Here is a 20,714-nt window from a genome sequence, read left to right on the forward strand (position 1 = left end):
AGGGCACGGGGGAGCCTGATACACTGTCACCTGAGGGCACGGGGGAGCCTGATACACTGTCACCTGAGAGCACGGGGGAGCCTGATACACTGTCACCTGAGGGCACGGGGGAGCCTGATACACTGTCACCTGAGGGCACGGGGGAGCCTGATACACTGTCACCTGAGGGTACGGGGGAGCCTGATACACTGTCACCTGAGGGCACGGGGGAGCCTGATACACTGTCACCTGAGGGCACGGGGGAGCCTGATACACTGTCACCTGAGGGCACGGGGGAGCCTGATACACTGTCACCTGAGGGCACGGGGGAGCCTGATACACTGTCACCTGAGGGCACGGGGGAGCCTGATACACTGTCACCTGAGGGCACGAGGGAGCCTGATACACTGTCACCTGAGGGCACGGGGGAGCCTGATACACTGTCACCTGAGGGCACGAGGGAGCCTGATACACTGTCACCTGAGGGCACGAGGGAGCCTGATACACTGTCACCTGAGGGCACGGGGGAGCCTGATACACTGTCACCTGAGGGCACGGGGGAGCCTGATACACTGTCACCTGAGGGCACGGGGGAGCCTGATACACTGTCACCTGAGGGCACGGGGGAGCCTGATACACTGTCACCTGAGGGCACGGGGGAGCCTGATACACTGTCACCTGAGGGCACGGGGGAGCCTGATACACTGTCACCTGAGGGCACGGGGGAGCCTGATACACTGTCACCTGAGGGCACGGGGGAGCCTGATACACTGTCACCTGAGGGCACGGGGGAGCCTGATACACTGTCACCTGAGGGCACGGGGGAGCCTGATACACTGTCACCTGAGGGCACGGGGGAGCCTGATACACTGTCACCTGAGGGCACGGGGGAGCCTGATACACTGTCACCTGAGGGCACGGGGGAGCCTGATACACTGTCACCTGAGGGCACGGGGGAGCCTGATACACTGTCACCTGAGGGCACGGGGGAGCCTGATACACTGTCACCTGAGGGCACGGGGGAGCCAGCTGTTGCGTCAAGCACAAACACTTGCGTCACCTCACCACAACAAGGGTTATAACAACATAGATCAACAACACAATATAAACGTGCTTTTGTAACTTTTATTATATTGAGTTTATGTAATTGATTTAGAAGTTTATTTATATATTTACGAACAAGATTTTTATAGCTTATTTAATCTCCAGTAATTTATATTTAGAGAAGAGCAGAATAATCGACCAGACAAGGCCTCCAGGCAGGACTAGTACTCACATGCGGGGGTTGAGCTCTGGCTCTTTGGTCCCGCCTCTTAACTGTCAATCAACTGGTGTACAGGTTCCTGCGCCTACTGGGCTCTATCATATCTACATCTGAAACTGTGTATGGAGTCAGCCTCCACCACAACACTGCCTAATGCATTCCATTTGTTAACTACTCTGACACTGAAAAAACTTCTTTGTAATGTCTTTGTGGCTCATCTGGCTACAAAGTTTCCACCTGTGTCCCCTTGTTCGTGTTCCATCTGTGCTAAAGAGTTTGTCATTGTCCAATCTGTCAATTCCCACTCATAATTTTGTAGGTGGTTATCATATCTTGCCTACTCTTCTGTCTTCCAAGGACGTGAGGTTCAGCTCTTTTAGCCTTTCCTCGTATCTCATACCTTTGAGTTCCGGGACGAGTCTGGTGGCATACCCCTGAATCTTCTTTGACATTGTCTTGTGTTTAACTAGGTATGGACTCCAAGCTGGAGCTTCATACTCCAGGATTGGTTTGGCATAAGTGGTGTACAGGGTCCTGAACGATTCCTTACATACGTTTCTATAGACCCAGTAGTGTAGACCCAGTCGACCAGTTAAGGGCTTACAAGACGTTTCTATAGACCCAGTAGTGTAGACCCAGTCGACCAGTTAAGGGCTTACAGGACGTTTCTATAGACCCAGTAGTGTAGACCCAGTCGACCAGTTAAGGGCTTACAAGAGAACTAACCCTAATATTGGTGGCGACGAAGCGCTGCTTCACCCAGGCGACCTGACCTGGCCTCATGACTCTCACCCCTGGCGGCGCGACACTCGCGGGCGACCTGACCAGGCCTCGCGGCGACACTAACCTCGCTCGCGGCGCAGACCACGCCACAACAGTGTTGCCGTCGCCCCCCCCCCCCCCTCTCGTTACTACCTACAGTTGGCAGGTTATATTGTCTTGTTGTAAACGTTCCTTCACTACTGCCAAGACCAAAACTCTCCATCTGTCGCACATGAACTCAATTGTCTTTAGTAAGAACGGAAGTGTTGCAAAAATATATATATTTGGGTATATTTATTGGGGTGTTTGTGTGAGTAAGTTTGGTGTGTTGAGGGACGGAGCAGGTGACGCTTGAGAAGTGGCGGGCAAGTGTCCGCTGGTCGATGGTGGCCACCTGTCTGCCCACCTGTCTTACACCTGATGCTTACACGCACTCATGGGGACAACACGCACACACACACACACACGCACACACACACACACACACACACACACACACACACACACACACACACACACACACACACACACACACACACACACACACACACACACACACACGTACACACACGCGCGCTCACACACACACACACACACACACACACACACACACACACACACACACACACACACACACACACACACACGCGCTACTAAGTGGCTCCCAGAACTGAAGGGCAAAGGCTACGAGGAGAGGTTAGAGGCATTAGATATGCCAAAACTAGAAGACAGAAGAAAAAGGTGATATGATCACTGCATACAAAATAGTAACAGGCATTGATAAAATCGATAGGGAAGATTTCCTGAGACCTGGAACTTTAAGAACAAGAGGTCATAGATATAAACTAGCTAAACACAGATGCTGAAGAAATATAAGAAAATTCACTTTCACAAACAGAGTGGTAGACGGTTGGAACAAGTTAGGTGAGAAGGTGGTGGAGGCCAAGACCATCAGTAGTTTTAAAGCGTTATATGACAAAGAGTGCTGGGAAGACGGGACACCACGAGCCTAGCTCTCATCCTGTAACTACACTTAGGTAATTACACTTAGGTAATTACACACACACACACACACACACACACACACATCTAGATAAACTAAAGGAATGCTCGAACAAATGGTTGTTAGAGTTTAACCCAAGCAAATGTAATGAAGATAGGTCTAGGGAGCAGGAGGCCAGATACAAGGAATCATTTGGGAGATGAAATTCTTCAAGAGTCAGAGAGAGAGAAAGACCTGGGGGTTGATATCACGCCAGACCTGTCCCCTGAAGCCCATATCAAGAGGATAACATCAGCAGCATATGCCAGGTTGGCTAACATAAGAACGGTATTTAGACACTTGCGTAAGGAGTCATTCAGAACTTTGCATACCACATATGTCAGACCAATCCTGGAGAATGCAGCCCCAGCATGGAGTCCGTATCTAGTCAATCATAAGACTAAACTGGGAAAAGTTCAAAGGTTTGCCACCAGACTAGTACCCGAGCTGAGAGGTATGAGCTACGAGGAGAGACTACGGGAATTAAACCTCACGTCGCTAGAAGACAGAAGAGTTAGGGGGGATATGATCACCACGTACAAGATTCTCAGAGGAATTGACAGGGTAGATACAGACAGACTATTTAACACAAGGGGCACACGCACTAGAGGGCACAGGTGGAAACTGAGTGCTCAAATGAGTCACAGAGATATTAGAAAGAATTTATTTATTGTCAGAGTGGTTGACAAATGGAATGCATTAGGCAGTGGTGTGGTGGAGGCTGACTCCATACACAATTTCAAGTGTAGATATGATAGAGTCCAATAGGCTCGGGAACCTGTATACCAGTTGATTGACAGTTGAGAGGCGGGACCAAAGAGCCAGAGCTCAACCCCCGCAAGCACAAATAGGTGAGTACAAATAGGTGAGCAAACACACACACAGACACACCTAACTTGTATACCATGCAAGGTGATGGAGAAGATCGTGAGGAAAAGGCTCGTAGAGCATCTGGAGGGAAATAACTTTGTAACGCACTACCAACATGGGTTCAGGGATGGTAAAACGTGCCTCACAGGCTTAATAAAATTCTATGACCAGGGAACAAAAATTAGGCAGGAAAGAGAAGGGTGGGCCGACTGCATTTTCCTGGACTGCCAGAAAGCCTTTGACACAGTACCCCATAAAAGGCTGTTAAATAGTTGGAGCAACAGGCAGGAGTAAAAGGAAAGTTGCTCCAGTGGATAAGGGAGTACTTAAGCAACAGGAAACAGCAAGTAACGGTGAGGGGGGGGGAGACATCAGAGTGGCGAGATGTCACCAGCGGAGTCCCACAGGGCTCAGTACTTGGACTCATCCTGTTTCTAATATATGTAAACGATCTTCCGGAGGGTATAGACTCGTTGATCTCAATGTTTGCTGATGATGCAAAAATTATGAGAAGAATCAAGACGGATGAAGATAGACAGAGACTACAGGATGACCTGAACAAACTGGAGGAATGGTCTAGAAAATGACTGCTAAAGTTCAACTCAGGAAAGTGTAAAGTAATGAAATTAGGCGAAGGGAAGAGAAGGCTGAACACACGGTACCATCTGGGAGGTGATATCCTGCAAGAGTCAAATAGAGAGAAAGATCTGGGGGTTGATATCACACCGAACCTGTCCCCTGAGGGCCACATCAAAAGAATATCATCAGTGGCATATGCTAGACTGGCCAACATAAGAACTGCCGTTATAAACTTGTGTAAGGAATCGTTCAGGCTCTTGCTTACCACTTATGTAAGACCAATCCTGGAGTATGCAGCTCCGGCCTGGACTCCATACTTAGTTAAAAATAAGACAATGCCAGAGAAGATTCGGTGGTATGCCTCCAGACTAGTCCTGGAACTGAGAAGTATGAGCTACGAGGAAAGGCTAAGGGTGCTGAACCTCACATCCCTGAAAACAGAAGAGTAAGGGGAGACATGATAACCACCTACAAAATTCTCAAGGGAATTGACAGGGTGGACAAAGACAAACGCTTTAGCACGGGTATAACAAGAACAAGGGGACACAGGTGGAAACTTAGTACCCAGATGAGCCACAGAGACATTAGAATGAATTTTTTCAGTGTCAAAGTAGTTAACAAATGGAATGCATTAAGTAATGATGTTGTGGAGGCTGACTCCATACATAATTTCAAATGTAGATATGATAGAGCCCAGTAGGCTCAGGAATCTGTACACCAGTTGATTGAGAGTTAAATGGCGGGACCAAAGAGCCAGAGGTCAACCTCATCGCAATCACTACTAGGTAAGTACAACTAGGTCAGTACACAAATACACACACACACACACACACATGTCCACAGTGAAGGAGGTAGCCATGAAGGTAGCTACCTCACAGGAAGCAGCAAGGTGCACCAATCAGCTGCTGGAGAGGAAAAGATCAGTAGTAGTAGTGGGCATTAAAGAACAGGAAGGCTTCAGTAAGACTGATGGATTGGTAAGGACAATGAGGCAGGGAGAGAGATCCTACAGGGGTTACAGATGGAAGGGGCTGGACAAAGCATAGAGAAGGTTTTCAGGTTAGGTTGGTACAACAAGGACAGCGATCGCCTTGTCTGATCAGCGATCGGACCAGGACAGCGATCAGTGATGCGAACTCGTTTGTAAACACTTTCTTTACCGGGCGATCGCCGGTAAAGATAGTGTTTACAAACGAGTTTGCAGAGGAGGCAATTCTAGCAAGGTAGAGCCAGCTGTATCATGGTGAGAGGTTAAAGGAAAGTATTCTTCCAGAGGGACATGACGAGGGAAGAGAGAGGAATGGCAGCAGAAGCGAGGAGGAAGTGCAGTGTGAGAGGAGAGAACCAGGGAACCACAGTCCCCAACTCAACAGCCCTGGATGGGAGTGGGGAACTCCCCAACTAGCACCCCAGCAACTCCAGAGGAGAGGACAATACCCCTCATCTTCTTCCTCCCCATAGATACCCCCTTTAACCTGAATCCTCTCTTTCCCAATTCAAATGATCATTCAATCCTCTCTCCCCCTCCTCACCCCATACCCTCCCTATCCCCCTCCCGGTCCCCCTCCCTCACCCAATACACTCCCTGTTCTTGTCCCCCTCCCCCTCACCTCATACCGTCCTTGGCTCGCCTCTCTCCCATCACCCTATATCCTCCCTGTCCCCACCCTCCTCACCCAATACCCATCCCTGTCCCCCCCTTTACTTGACCCTCCACCCCTCGCCCCAGAACATTCGGAGACCCTGTTAACCACCTCACAAATTCTCTCCCCAACCACTGATCTTCCTGCCCCCCCAACCCAGACTCCCCCTGCATTCCCTCCCCCTCCATCCTCGCAGCCTGACGTATGAACCAGGCTGTGACTCATACGTCAGGCTGCGTGCAGCCGCGTCCAACAGCCTGGTTAATCAGTCCAGCAACCAGGAGGCCTGGTCGACGACCGGGCCGCGGGAAGCATCTCAAGGTAACCTCAAGGCAACCATCACACGCCCCCCCCCCCTACTCCCCATTTCATGTCCTAATTGACCCCCCAACACTAGACCCTCCCAGCCACACCACCCTAGACCATCCTAGGCCCCCCTGTATCAGTTCCTTCCAACCTCCTCACACCCCAGGTCCCCCAGGTCCCCCAGGTCCCCCAGGTTCCCCAGGTCCCCCAGGTCCTCCTTCCTAGGCCCTCCCTTCCACCGAACACCCCTAGTCCCCCAATTCCAGTGGAATCAACAGAAACTAAGGATGGACAGAAGAAAGTTGGCTTCAAGGTAATGTTGTCGAACATAGATGGGATCACAAGCAAAGCAAGTGAACTTGGGGAAAGAGCATAAGAAGTGAACCCCGATGTAATTGGACTCTCAAAAACAAAACTCCCAGGAATCATAACAAATGCGGTGTTTCCCCAGGACTACACTGTAATACGGAAAGAGAGGGAAAGAGGTGGAATGACCCTACTAGTGAGAAAGGAATGAAGTTTTGAGGAGATGGTTATTCCTGGCTGTGAGGGGAGGATCAGAGACTTCATAACAGGCACCATGACAATGGGAGGACCAAGAGCAGTAGTATCAGTGATATATATAATCCTCCACAAAATGATAGGAGACCAAGGCAAGAGTATGAAAGAAACAACATGGCAGTTAAAACTATAATTGAGAGAGAATCCTCTGCCACCTATAGAAATCGATCACATCTGCTCATTATGAGGGACTTCAATCATGGAAGGATAGATTGGGAAAACAAGGAACCGCGTGGAGGTGAGGAAACATGGAGAGCAAATTTGTGATGATGACCAGACCACACACTAGAAGTTGAAGGGACGACGACGTTTTGGTCCGTCCTGGACCATTCTCAAGTCGATTGTGGGATTGTGAGAGATAGTGAGTGTCAAGTCACAATCGACTTGAGAATGGTCCAGGACGGACCCAAACGTCGTCTTCCCTTCAACTTCTAGTGTGTGGTCTGGTCAACATACTTCAGCCACGTTATTGTGACTCATCGCCTGCATATGGAGAGCTAATCTGTCGGAGGTGGTGACAAGAAATTTTTAAAGTCAGCATATCAGAAGACCCACAAGAGTGAGAGGCAACAATGAACCAGCGAGACTCGACCTAGTCTTCACTCTAAATGAATCTGACATTCGGGAAATCGGTTTTGAAGCCCCCGTATGAATGAGTGATCACAGTTTACTAATGTTTGAGTACCTGGTTGAAGTAGGGTTAATGTACCCAAGGAAGAGACCAGAAAACAAAAGCCTGGCATTCCGGACGGAAAACTATGTGGAGATAAGGAAATTCTTAACATATAAATTCTAACATGTGTGTTGTGGTTTGTTTCCGTTTGTGTGCGTGGTTGTGGAGTGTGTGTGTGGGTGGGGCGGGTGTGCTTTCCCGGTTCCTGCGTGCTCCGGTTTGTGATTGTGGGTTTATTAGTGTAGATTGTGTGTGTATGTCCGGTTCCTGTGCGTTCCCGTGTTTGTTTGAGTGTGTGTCTGGTTGTGGATGTCCTGTTATTCTGTTTTTTAAGTTTTTATTTTTATTTATTGTTCTGGTTGTGCTCTTGTTTGTGTGGCGTTGCTGCCCTTCCGGCTGCTGGCGCTCCCCTGCCTGTTTTGGTTCTCAATATTATGTATTGCGGTTGTAGTTTTCTTTTTGTTTCTGTGTTATGTGTTTGTTTTCCCTTTCTTGATTTTATTATCGTTATATATTGGTGCCTCTCCGTGTGTGGTTTGCGGGGGCATTAGGCTCGTTTGGTATAATTATGTTCCGGTGATTGGGTTGTTGGGAGAGGGGTTTGGGTGCTATGGGTTGCAATGTTGTCATTTATGTACTATTTTCCTGTGTTTGTAATTATTGTGTTTGTCATTATTGTTGTGTTTGTTTTTATTGTTGTGTTTATGTTGTCGGCCCTTCAGGCCGGTGTTTTGTACTTAGAACTTTTGTTATTTTGTAATTTTGCAAGTTGGTACTTTAGCAATTTTGTGCTCTACTTGCTTTGTTCTAGTTTGTGTTCTGGTTTGCTTTTATTGTACTTATTCGCATGCTCGCATTAAAAATAAATAAAATAAAAAAGTTATTGTACGTAAACCAATTATTGTACGTGAACCAATTATTGTACGTGAACCAATTATTGTACGTGAACCAATTATTGTACGTGAACCAATTATTGTACGTGACCCAATTATTGTACGTGAACCAATTATTGTATGTGAACCAATTATTGTATGTGACCCAATTATTGTACGTGAACCAATTATTGTATGTGAACCAATTATTGATTGTGAACCAATTATTGTACGTGAACCAATTATTGTACGTGACCCAATTATTGTACGTGACCCAATTATTGTACGTGAACCAATTATTGTACGTGAACCAATTATTGTATGTGAACCAATTATTGATTGTGAACCAATTATTGTACGTGAACCAATTATTGTACGTGACCCAATTATTGTACGTGACCCAATTATTGTACGTGAACCAATTATTGTACGTGAACCAATTATTGATTGTGAACCAATTACTGTACGTGAACCAATTATTGTACGTGAACCAATTATTGTACGTGAACCAATTATTGTACGTGACCCAATTATTGTATGTGAACCAATTATTGTACGTGAACCAATTATTGTACGTGAACCAATTATTGTACGTGAACCAATTATTGTACGTGAACCAATTATTGTACGTGAACCAATTATTGTACGTGAACCAATTATTGTACGTGAACCAATTATTGTACGTGAACCAATTATTGTACGTGAACCAATTATTGTATGTGAACCAATTATTGTACGTGAACCAATTATTGTACGTGAACCAATTATTGTACGTGAACCAATTATTGTATGTGAACCAATTATTGTACGTGAACCAATTATTGTATGTGAACCAATTATTGATTGTGAATCAATTATTGATTGTGAACCAATTATTGTATGTGACCCAATTATTGTACGTGAACCAATTATTGTATGTGAACCAATTATTAATTGTGAATCAATTATTGATTGTGAACCAATTATTGTATGTGACCCAATTATTGTACGTGAACCAATTATTGATTGTGAACCAATTATTGTACGTGAACCAATTATTGATTGTGAACCAATTATTGTATGTGACCCAATTATTGTACGTGAACCAATTATTGTACGTGAACCAATTATTGTACGTGAACCAATTATTGTACGTGAACCAATTATTGTACGTGAACCAATTATTGTACGTGAACCAATTATTGATTGTGAACCAATTACTGTACGTGAACCAATTATTGTACGTGAACCAATTATTGTACGTGAACCAATTATTGATTGTGAACCAATTACTGTACGTGAACCAATTATTGTACGTGACCCAATTATTGTACGTGAACCAATTATTGTACGTGAACCAATTATTGTATGTGAACCAATTATTGTACGTGAACCAATTATTGTACGTGACCCAATTATTGTACGTGAACCAATTATTGATTGTGAACCAATTACTGTACGTGAACCAATTATTGTACGTGAACCAATTATTGTACGTGACCCAATTATTGTACGTGAACCAATTATTGTACGTGAACCAATTATTGTACGTGAACCAATTATTGTACGTGAACCAATTATTGTACGTGAACCAATTATTGTACGTGAACCAATTATTGTACGTGAACCAATTATTGATTGTGAACCAATTACTGTACGTGAACCAATTATTGTACGTGAACCAATTATTGTACGTGAACCAGTTATTGATTGTGAACCAATTACTGTACGTGAACCAATTATTGTACGTGACCCAATTATTGTACGTGAACCAATTATTGTACGTGAACCAATTATTGTATGTGAACCAATTATTGTACGTGAACCAATTATTGTACGTGAACCAATTATTGTACGTGAACCAATTATTGTACGTGAACCAATTATTGTACGTGAACCAATTATTGTTCAGTTAACTCAGAGGACCACAGAGCTGAGTAAATAATAACCACCGGACAATACCCAGGACGCGACACTAACCACACTAACCACACAGATAATAACCAAACACAATTAACAAATAATAATGCAATGTGTTCCCTAAAAAAATATATAATCATTTCAGGACTGTAATTTTTTTTAATAATTTCGAAAGTTTAATTATTTTTCACAACCGAGTTGGTAAACTGTAATAGAGGGGGGGGGAAGATGGGGCTTGTTCCAGAGTAATTATGGAGGGTTGACTGGTCGTCCAGGGTCGTAATTAGCTCGTTAGCACTCATGCTGGTGGTAGTGGGGGGGGGGGAGCTGGTGGTAGGGAGGGGAGCTGGTGGTAGGGAGGGGAGCTGGTGGTAGGGGGGGGGGAGCTGGTGGTAGGGAGGGGGGGGAGCTGGTGGTAGGGGGGGGGGGAGCTTGTGGTAGGGGGGGGGAGCCGCCCACGGTGGATGTAGTATCTTATTACTATTATTTTCTACCACAGACGTGGCCAACATTTACAATACTAACCAACATATATATATTTACTTGTGTCCTCCATGGACAGGTGAGCGATCTGTTAAACATATAGTTCAGGGATTTATTGAACAATCAACCACAGAAGGTGATTGTAGTGCTTTTAAAATGGTAATCTAACCTACATACATAAATACACATATTTACACCCTACATAAACAGTGTTAATATGTCTTTTTTACCAAATGTCATTAAAGTGCATTTTCATAGGTGAAATGCAATTCCGACCAGCTTGCACGTATCCTGTATATAAATACATGCTATTTATATATCCTGTATATAAATACATACTCTCTACACTCTCTACACACACACACACACACACACACACACACACACACACACACACACACACACACACACACACACACACACACACACACACATATATATATATATATGAACATGTCGGGGGGAAAAAGGAGACTCGAGGGGGTCCCTTCCATCGGCTGAGATGGATGACTGACGGATGACTGACGGATGACTGACGGATGAGCGGGATCAATCACGCGCTAATAGTGAAGGTACTCGCGCAAACCTTGCTAAGACAACCTCACCATGTTTCGTCATTACTAGTTATGTACTAACAAAACTCTAACTCTGTTGTAGCCAAGTACTAGTTCATAGTCTTTATTAGTTCTGAGTCTTATTTGTGTTTTATGTCATAAATCTTACCAACTCAGTCTTTCAGGATCTCCACCGTTTATATAGTATAAACATTTTAAGTTATCTTTACCCGCTTCTACTTCATCATACAGTTAGTTAGGTGTATCGTATCACACCACCGACCACTACTCTCGCTACACATGTATCACATCACCGACCACTACTCTCTCTACACATGTATCACACCACCGACCACTACTCTCTCTACATCAAACAAACACTATATAGCTCTACCCAACTTTGTGTTTATAACATAAATGTTACCAAGTCTAATGGTCTGTACACAGAGTATACTACACTCCATCAAGTATAGGTCTGTACACATTGAGAGTATACTACACTCCGTAAAGTATAGGTCTGTACACATTGAGAGTATACTACACTCCGTAAAGTATAGGTCTGTACACATTGAGAGTATACTACACTCCGTCAAGAATCAGCCAGTACCTTGTTACGTTCTTTTTCTGTTGTTCTCTACCATTGTTGGACCAGTTCAAATATTTGCTAGCTATTTCTGCATGTGATGAGTGTGAGAGAAGAGTCGGAGAACGCGCACGGATGAGTGTGAGAGTGGGAGAGTTTTCACGGTGTGTGTGAGAGAAGAGTGAGAGTGGGTGAGCGCGCATGGATGAGGGTGGTTGAGCCGTGAGTGGGTGAGTCATTCCTCTATGTGTATTACCTAACTGTACTTTCCAAACTAAGATAATCTATTACATTTTTAAGTCTTTCAAACTAAACATTATTAAGTTATCTTTTTACCAAGTTTAACGTATTCTTCCTTTGACCAAACTGTATTATACACTCACCAAGAGAATGTAAATAGAGAACTTATATAATTTTCACACATGTTGTTGTGTGCGTCCACTCGTGACCTCGTGTAATCCACTACTGACAGATAACTGATAAGTTCCCCCAAGGCCTAGCACTATCTGAGTTATGGGAAATTTTGGTCATTAATGCAATACTTCTCTGCTCACCAACTTATTATTCATTACTAACTCTTCTTAAACAAACTACGCTTTATGCAGTTTCAATTTTACTAAACAATCTTTGTTTAAAAATTCTTAACTAAAATGACTATTCAAAAACAGTTAAAGGAATCTTTCTTCACTTTCCTTAACTATTATTTTTCTTACTGGAGTAAGAAAAATCGACAAAGGTGAATTTTTCATAATATTTTATAAACTAACTTATTCTATGAATCCTCTTTACTCTCTAACGTTTCATCAGTATTAACAAGTTCACTTTTCAAGTCACCAAGGAATTTCTCTCTTTTTCATCAAAGATAATCTCATACAACAAGATTTACACTCAATACTATCAAGTATACTCTTCGAGTTATCAAGATTACCCTCAGAGTCATCAAAGTTTACCTCAGTGACGTCAAGTCTATATTCATTAACATCAAGTTTACTCTTCATAACCTCAAGGATATTCTTAAGTGATCAATGCCATTCTCAGTTCCATCAAGCTTATTCTCGAGCCCACCTGAGAACATCAGAGACAGGTTCTAAGTCCTTAAAGGATGCTCATCAATCGTTTTTATTTAACAAGCCGACTTTCAGGTTCATCTTCACGCATTTAAGGTTACGTTCCAGTGTGTCATCACTCTTCTTCAATCATCTTTAGTCATAGTTTTCATACCACATCTTAAGTACAAATGCAACTTCAATAGTCAAGGGTAACGTTCCTGCATCATATTTTAACTATACTTAGTGTTAAACTTACTAAGTCATCTCATTATACAGTCACACTTAACTCTAAGTTAAGTGTACTATCTACATGTACATCTTTTCATATCATTTGTTTCCTTATTTATTATATGGAACTTCCATTAAGCAGTATTTTTTCTATGGCATATATATAATATTATCAAGAAAATATACGTTTATCAAAGTTACATCTTGTAATATAACTTGTTATACAATACGTTTTCCATAACTTCATATCATATCTCTGACCAAACTTAATGTTAACTTAATACCATGTGCTAAGACCACCATTTTTATCTGCATTTACTATGCTTGCACATCTTGGATATTAATATCTCACCTCACAAAAAACAATTGTTTAAGTAACTAGTTCAACACTACAGAGTTTACCAGTATTTCTGTTTATTAATTTTTTGCAGCATATTTCGCATTAATACTTACACAAATATAAGTCACAATCGCATCTACACATACATCTACATTCGCAAAGTAGTATAATTTCATACTAATGTCTTACAACCCTCAGAAAACCCGCTTACACTCCCACAGCAACATGCAAATACACATGCAGTTACATTTATTATCACAGATTCTTCCTACTCTCACAAATACACGCATTCACTCCAACAACAACAACTTGCAAATACACTTGCGGTTACATGTATAAACCCAAGTTTGCACTTATATACGCACCTACTCATGCACTTGTTACGTCTCACACCTTCAATCTCGGACTTGAACATTCACCAACTTATCTATATAAACACAAATTAAAAAGCTGCCCGTTTCTGCGTTTCTGCCCGAAACGCTGCGCGTGCTAGTGGCTTTACAAGACTGTAATTACCATATTTGTATCCTCACATTCCTTATGTACATTCTTGTATATGCATAAATAAATAAATAAATAAATAAATAAATAAATAAATAAATAAATAAATAAAGCTCGTTTGTTCAAAAGCTCTAATCTCGGAAAGTTTTCCACCGATGGCTTTGAAAATTTGACACAACGTTCCATTCGCATACGAGCATGTTTTTATATACATACTATACAGATGTCACTTCTGTGACAGGTAAAACATTTTTTTTTAACTGTAATTTTTCATGTGAGTTTTCATGTAAGGAAAATCTCCAAAATCTCTTTACTGATTGCTTTGAAATTTTGACACAATATTGTATTCGAATATACATGTGTTTTTATATACCTACTCTATACAAGCCACACCTGTGACAGGTAAAAACATGCATTTATTTTGAAAAACAGCGCCATCTGTTGGACATAAGAACAACACACGCTGTAATCTCCGAAAGTTATTCACTGATTACTTTGAAATTTTGACACAATGTTCCATTCGAATACGGGCGTGTTTTTATATACCTACTATATAGATGCCACACCTGTGACAGGTAAAAACATGCTTTTTTGGAAAAACAGCGCAATCTGTTGAATGTAAAAGCAACACACGCTATAGTAAATATGTTACGATTCCATTTCATTTGGGAACACATCAACGAGGGATTGGGGAATGGTAGGGAGGATGAGGGGACGGGATTAGGGGATTGTGGGGAAGACGAGGGAATGAGGAAGGAGGTAATGGTGGGAGGACGAGGGGAAAAGGGAGTGGGGCAATATTGGGGATGAGGGGATGGTGGAGTGGAGATTTGGTGGGGAGGACAAGGGGACAGGGGACTGGGGGATGGTGAGAAGGACGAGGGGACGGGGAAGGGGGGAATGGTGGGGGAGGACGAGTGGATGGGGGAGAGGTTGGAAAGACAAGGTGACGGGAGATGGGGGAATGGTAGGGAGGACTGGGGGACAAGGAAGGGTTGCTGTGGTTCAGCAACTCGCATGCATTGCTGAGCCACAGCACCGCGTGGCCGGGCACAGCTAGTATACGATATATGTAGCAACATACACACGGATAATTACATTCACTAACTGGTCCCTGGTCGACAACAGGACCAAGGGTCCCTGGTCGACAACAGGACCAAGGGTCCCTGGTCGACAACAAGACCAAGGGTCCCTGGTCGACAACAGGACCAAGGGTTCCCTGGACGACAACAGGACCATGGGTCCCTGGTCGACAACAGGACCAAGGGTCCCTGGTCGACAACAGGACCAAGGGTCCCTGGTCGACAACAAGACCAAGGGTCCCTGGTCGACAACAGGACCAAGGGTCCCTGGTCGACAACAGGACCAAGGGTCCCTGGTCGACAACAGGACCAAGGGTCCCTGGTCGACAACAAGACCAAGGGTCCCTGGTCGACAACAGGACCAAGGGTCCCTGGTCGACAACAGGACCAAGGGTCCCTGGTCGACAACAGGACCAAGGGTCCCTGGTCGACAACAAGACCAAGGGTCCCTGGTCGACAACAGGACCAAGGGTCCCTGGTCGACAACAGGACCAAGGGTCCCTGGTCGACAACAAGACCAAGGGTCCCTGGTCGACAACAGGACCAAGGGTCCCTGGTCGACAACAGGACCAAGGGTCCCTGGTCGACAACAAGACCAAGGGGTCCTTGGTCGACAACAGGACCAAGGGTCCCTGGACGACAACAGGACTAAGGGTCCCTGGTCGACAACAAGACCAAGGGTCCCTGGTAGACAACAGGACCAAGGGGTCCCTGGTCGACAACAGGACCAAGGGTCCCTGGACGACAACAGGACCAAGGGTCCCTGGACGACAACAGGACCAAGGGTCCCTGGTCGACAACGGGACCAAGGGTCCCTGGTCGACAACAGGACCAAGGGGTCCCTGGTCGACAACAGGACCAAGGGGTCCCTGGTCGACAACAGGACCAAGGGGTCCCTGGTCGACAACGGGACCAAGGGATCCCTGGTCGACAACAAGACCAATGGGTCTCTAGTCGACAACAGGACCAAGGGTCCCTGGTCGACAACGTGACCATGGGTCCCTGGTCGACAACGTGACCATGGGATCCCTGGTCGACAACAAGACCAATGGGTCTCTGGTCGACAACAGGACTAAGGGGTCCCATGCACATACCTCACATAGCGTGACCTGAGCTGCTTCATCCTAATTACACTCTACAATGCTCTCTCTCACTGTCTCAGGTGTGCACGCTCCCGGGACCAGATTACACGCGTGGGTCCTGTGTAAAGTGCAGTGAGTCATGCACTGGTTATTATAGAACAATACGTCATGGAGTTAATGTCATGCACAACGTCTTCTCTGATAGTTAAGTGGTGCGGGGGACAGTCAAGGAAAAGTATTCCTTTTCTCCCCATTTTCATGGAAAATGCAGACTGGCAACGTCGCTTTTGTTGTTGTCGTAGTATTGGGTTAGACTGTGAATGAAGAGGCGCTTTGTAACGACGAGTCCTATTGGTCGAAACACCACCCAATGGTTGATATAAATAACACTGCTTTCGAGAGGAATATATTGAAGAACAGTTAATACAAAATGAATGTATATAGAGTAGTGACAAAGGGGGACGACTCTACTGTTGTGCTTCAGAGTTTATTGGCCTTTGATGTAAACTATATAACGTCTGATGCTTGTATATATATATTGGCACTAGGCTGCTGAGGCAGACAGCGTGACGACACACACAGTGCTCCCTCAGCGGCCTCGCTCCGCACTCAACAAAACAAACAAAACGGTTGTCTCAACTTGAAAATGGTTAGTAAACACTTATATGTGTATATATATAGTTGATATACTTCACACGAATGAAGGTATTAAAGCCTAATTACACCCCAATATTAACTACATAATAGTGTGTATATTATGCCAGACAGACACTCAAACTATAACAAATGTTTGGTCATATTGTACATGTAATTCGTTGCCCTTTTAAGAGTATCGTCATCAACATGCCCTGGCCTATGATAAATGTTAAACGAAAAGGTATTTGTTTCGGTCCGTCCTGGACCATTGTAAAGTGACGACTTTTCGGTCCGTCGTGGACCATTGTAAAGTGACGACTTTTCGGTCCGTCGTGGACCATTGTAAAGTTATTTGTTTCGAAACTTTGAAATAAGATCAAAAGAGAGCAAAGCTAAGTCAGGTCTGGCACCTACGCAAAGCTTTGTCTCAATAAATATGCAAACAAATTATCGAGAATGAATGACGTCTGTGGAACTAAATGTGTTTGTCACTCACTTGGCCTCTCATCCACTCTCCTTAATGGGAGATAATACTCCTGTAAAGGATTCCCTGCAGTCGAGAAAGGACGGATTACACACCATTAACGACCACACTGGCACCACCAATATCACGATATCAAGTGTCTAATTATATATATATATATATATATATATATATATATATATATATATATATATATATATATATGTATATATATATATATATATATATATGTCGTACCTAATAGCCAGAACGCACTTCTCAGCCAACTATGCATGGCCCAATTTGCCTAATAAGCCAAGTTTTCATGAATTAATGTTTTTTCGACTACCTAACCTACCTAACCTAACCTAACCTAACTTTCTCTGCTACCTAACCTAACCTAACCGATAGAGATAGGTTAGGTTAGGTTAGGTAGGGTTAGTTAGGTTCGGTCATATATCTACGTTAATTTTAACTCCAATAAAAAAAAATTGACCTCATACATAATGAAATGGGTAGCTTTATCATTTCATCAGAAAAAAATTAGAAAAAATATATTAATTCAGGAAAACTTGGCTTATTAGGCAAATCGGGCCTTGCGTAGTAGGCTGAGAAGTGCGTTCTGGCTATTAGGTACGACATATATATATATATATATATAATATATATATATATATATATATATATATATATATATATATATATATATATATATATGTTTCATTGAATATGACCGCATATTCTGTATTTATTATTTTCTGGTTTAGGGCTTCTATCCCTCTAACTATTTTCTTAGCATCAGGGCTTAATTGAAATAGGAGTTCTCCAAAACTCATTTTCGTACTTTTAAGGTGAAGAAAAGAAGTGATTTACTATAGAGTGTATTACACTTATTTGTATAATTTGCACGACGTTTCGAACCTCCATGGTTCATTCTCAAGTGAACAGATCTTACAATACTAGTTGATTTTATACCCGCATTAGGTCAGGTGATAATACAATGAAGGTGAAAACATGGGGGGATACATAAGGGATAAACATAGGGGCTGCAGAAGGCTTATTGGCCCATACGAGGCATCTCCTATCTAAACACAAAGATTAATCCAGTGTAATTGGCCTGTTATGTTGGACATTGTCTTCTGTGTTGGCATCGATATGTTCTTGTCTTGTCCTTACTCTCATGGTGGGTAGAGTAAATAGTTCCGTGATTTGGGTGTTCATGGTAGGTCGCTCTATTCTTATGTGAATTGCCTCAAGAATTTGTAATCTTCTTGAATCTTGGGTTTTGTCTATTATGCAAGTATTCTTGTTCAACATTTCTCTTGTTAGAGTAATGTCATGGGCTTGTCTCATGTGATTCCTAGGGGCACCAGATTGAAGATGGCATGTCAAACGCCTCGTCAGCTTGGTCGACGTCATACCTATGTACTTACATTGAAGGTTACATCCTTCGTGGGGGCAAGTGTACATGTATACAACGCTTGACTGCTGTAGAGGGTTCTCCGTCGGCTTCGGGCTGTTTTTGATAAGGAGTTCGGAAGTCTTCTTGGTTTTGTAGAATATTATCAGGTTTATGTTTTGGTTAGGAGTAGTGCTTTTTACTCCTTTACGGATTATTTCTTTCATTATTCTTTCCTCTTTTATATGTTCACTGTGCATGGTTGATTTGTAATATAATTTTATTGGGGGTGTTGTGGTTTCTGTTCTAGGTTCTGAATTATACCAACGGTCCAAGTGTCTTCTTATAGCAGCGTTTATTTCCGCGTTGCTATATCCGTTGTTCACCAATACCTGAGTTACTCTTTCAAACTCTCTACTCACGTTGCTCCATTCAGAGCAGTGGGTAAGCGCTCGACGAATATAAGCATTGAAATAAGCATTGAATATAAGCTCGACGAATATAAGCATCAATGCTTATATTCGTCGAGCGCTTACCGCTGGACGAATAATGACGTCGAGCGCTTACCGCTCGACGAATAATGACGTCGAGCGTCATTAGTAGAAATTTCTACTAATGACGTCGAGCGTCATTAGTAGAAATTTGTTCTGGGAGAGACAGTAGTATTTTAATTTGATATATTTGTGATCTAGTGACATTCTGTTCTTACATATTGAGATTTATAGAATATATATATAAATGTATATGTATATTTCTTCAGTCCTAAGGGAAAATTTTACCAAGTTGCTTAGTACTTATTATGGGGTTATACTGGTGACCCGCTCTAGAGAACAGCAGTTGTAGTAACCCTAGACATTTAAAGTTTGGCTGTTGTAGGGGTCACGAGCCGTAACGAACGATAGGTAACATAGACCACACACTTTGACAGTGACAGCTCTAATTGATCTTAGCCATGATATTCATCAAATGATCTGTCACTCTTCAAAAACAAGTAATATTCCGTTTCGACATATCTCCACAAACACAAGCACGGGCATCAGAACACTTAACATTAACCATACCCTTTGGAAATGCATCGCCACATATACAAGCACGGGCACCACAACATTTAACATTGATCATACCCAGAGGTAATGCATCACCACAAATACAAGCACGGGCACCACAACATTTAACATTGACCATACCCAGAGGTAATGCATCTCCACAAATACAAACACGGGCACCACAACATTTAACATTGACCATACCCAGAGGTAATGCATCTCCACAAATACAAACACGGGCACCACAACATTTAACATTGACCATACCCAGAGGTAATGCATCTCCACAAATACAAGCACGGGCACCACAACATTTAACATTGACCATACCCAGAGGTAATGCATCTCCACAAATACAAGCACGGGCACCACAACATTTAACATTAACCATACCCAGAGGTAATGCATCTCCACAAATACAAGCACGGGCACCACAACATTTAACATTGACCATACCCAGAGGTAATGCATCTCCACAAATACAAGCACGGGCACCACAACATTTAACATTGACCATACCCAGAGGTAATGCATCTCCACAAATACAAGCACGGGCACCACAACATTTAACATTGATCATACCCAGAGGTAATGCATCACCACAAATACAAGCACGGGCACCACAACATTTAACATTGACCATACCCAGAGGTAATGCATCACCACAAATACAAGCACGGGCACCACAACATTTAACACCAACCATACCCAAAGGTAATACACCGCCACTAATACAAACAAGGGCACCACAACACTTAACACTAACCATACCCATTCGTAACGTGTCACCACAAACAAGGGTACGACAACACTTAACA

At 43.3% G+C, this 20,714-nt stretch overlaps 3 protein-coding genes across 3 annotated transcripts in view; 2 read left to right on the forward strand and 1 right to left on the reverse strand.

Annotated features, from left to right (window-relative positions):
- Positions 1 to 2,068, reverse strand: part of LOC123765904 (dynein intermediate chain 2, ciliary) — a 77,887-nt gene extending 75,819 nt beyond the window's left edge. Inside the window, exon 1 of the mRNA XM_069337201.1 lies at positions 1,970 to 2,068. Coding sequence (XP_069193302.1) covers positions 1,970 to 2,026 — 57 coding nt within the window. The 5' untranslated portion in view covers positions 2,027 to 2,068. The remainder of the gene's footprint in view (positions 1 to 1,969) is intronic.
- A 3,285-nt stretch (positions 2,069 to 5,353) lies between these two features.
- Positions 5,354 to 10,475, forward strand: LOC123748391 (ovarian abundant message protein-like). The gene is made up of 2 exons (XM_069336882.1): positions 5,354 to 5,456; positions 8,560 to 10,475. Exons 1-2 carry the CDS (start codon positions 5,354 to 5,356, stop codon positions 10,473 to 10,475), a joined length of 2,019 nt encoding a protein of 672 aa, XP_069192983.1.
- Positions 10,476 to 15,425: 4,950 nt separating this feature from the next.
- On the forward strand, positions 15,426 to 16,262 carry LOC138371850 (antho-RFamide neuropeptides-like). Its single transcript, XM_069336883.1, has one exon. It carries the CDS (start codon positions 15,426 to 15,428, stop codon positions 16,260 to 16,262), a length of 837 nt encoding a protein of 278 aa, XP_069192984.1.
- The last annotated feature ends 4,452 nt before the right edge of the window (positions 16,263 to 20,714 follow it).

This window comes from Procambarus clarkii, chromosome 37 (genome assembly GCF_040958095.1).
Source record: "Procambarus clarkii isolate CNS0578487 chromosome 37, FALCON_Pclarkii_2.0, whole genome shotgun sequence".
Taxonomy (NCBI): Eukaryota; Metazoa; Arthropoda; class Malacostraca; order Decapoda; family Cambaridae; genus Procambarus; species Procambarus clarkii.

Excerpts from the sequence above, each read along its gene's own strand:
- LOC123748391 (XM_069336882.1), top strand. The coding sequence starts at position 5,354 with ATGAAGGTAGCTACCTCACAGGAAGCAGCAAGGTGCACCAATCAGCTG. Across the intron at positions 5,457-8,559 it reads TAAAGAACAGGAAGGCTTCA|TTATTGTACGTAAACCAATT; the intron begins GTAAGACTGATG and ends AAAATAAAAAAG.
- LOC138371850 (XM_069336883.1), top strand. The coding sequence starts at position 15,426 with ATGGGTCCCTGGTCGACAACAGGACCAAGGGTCCCTGGTCGACAACAG.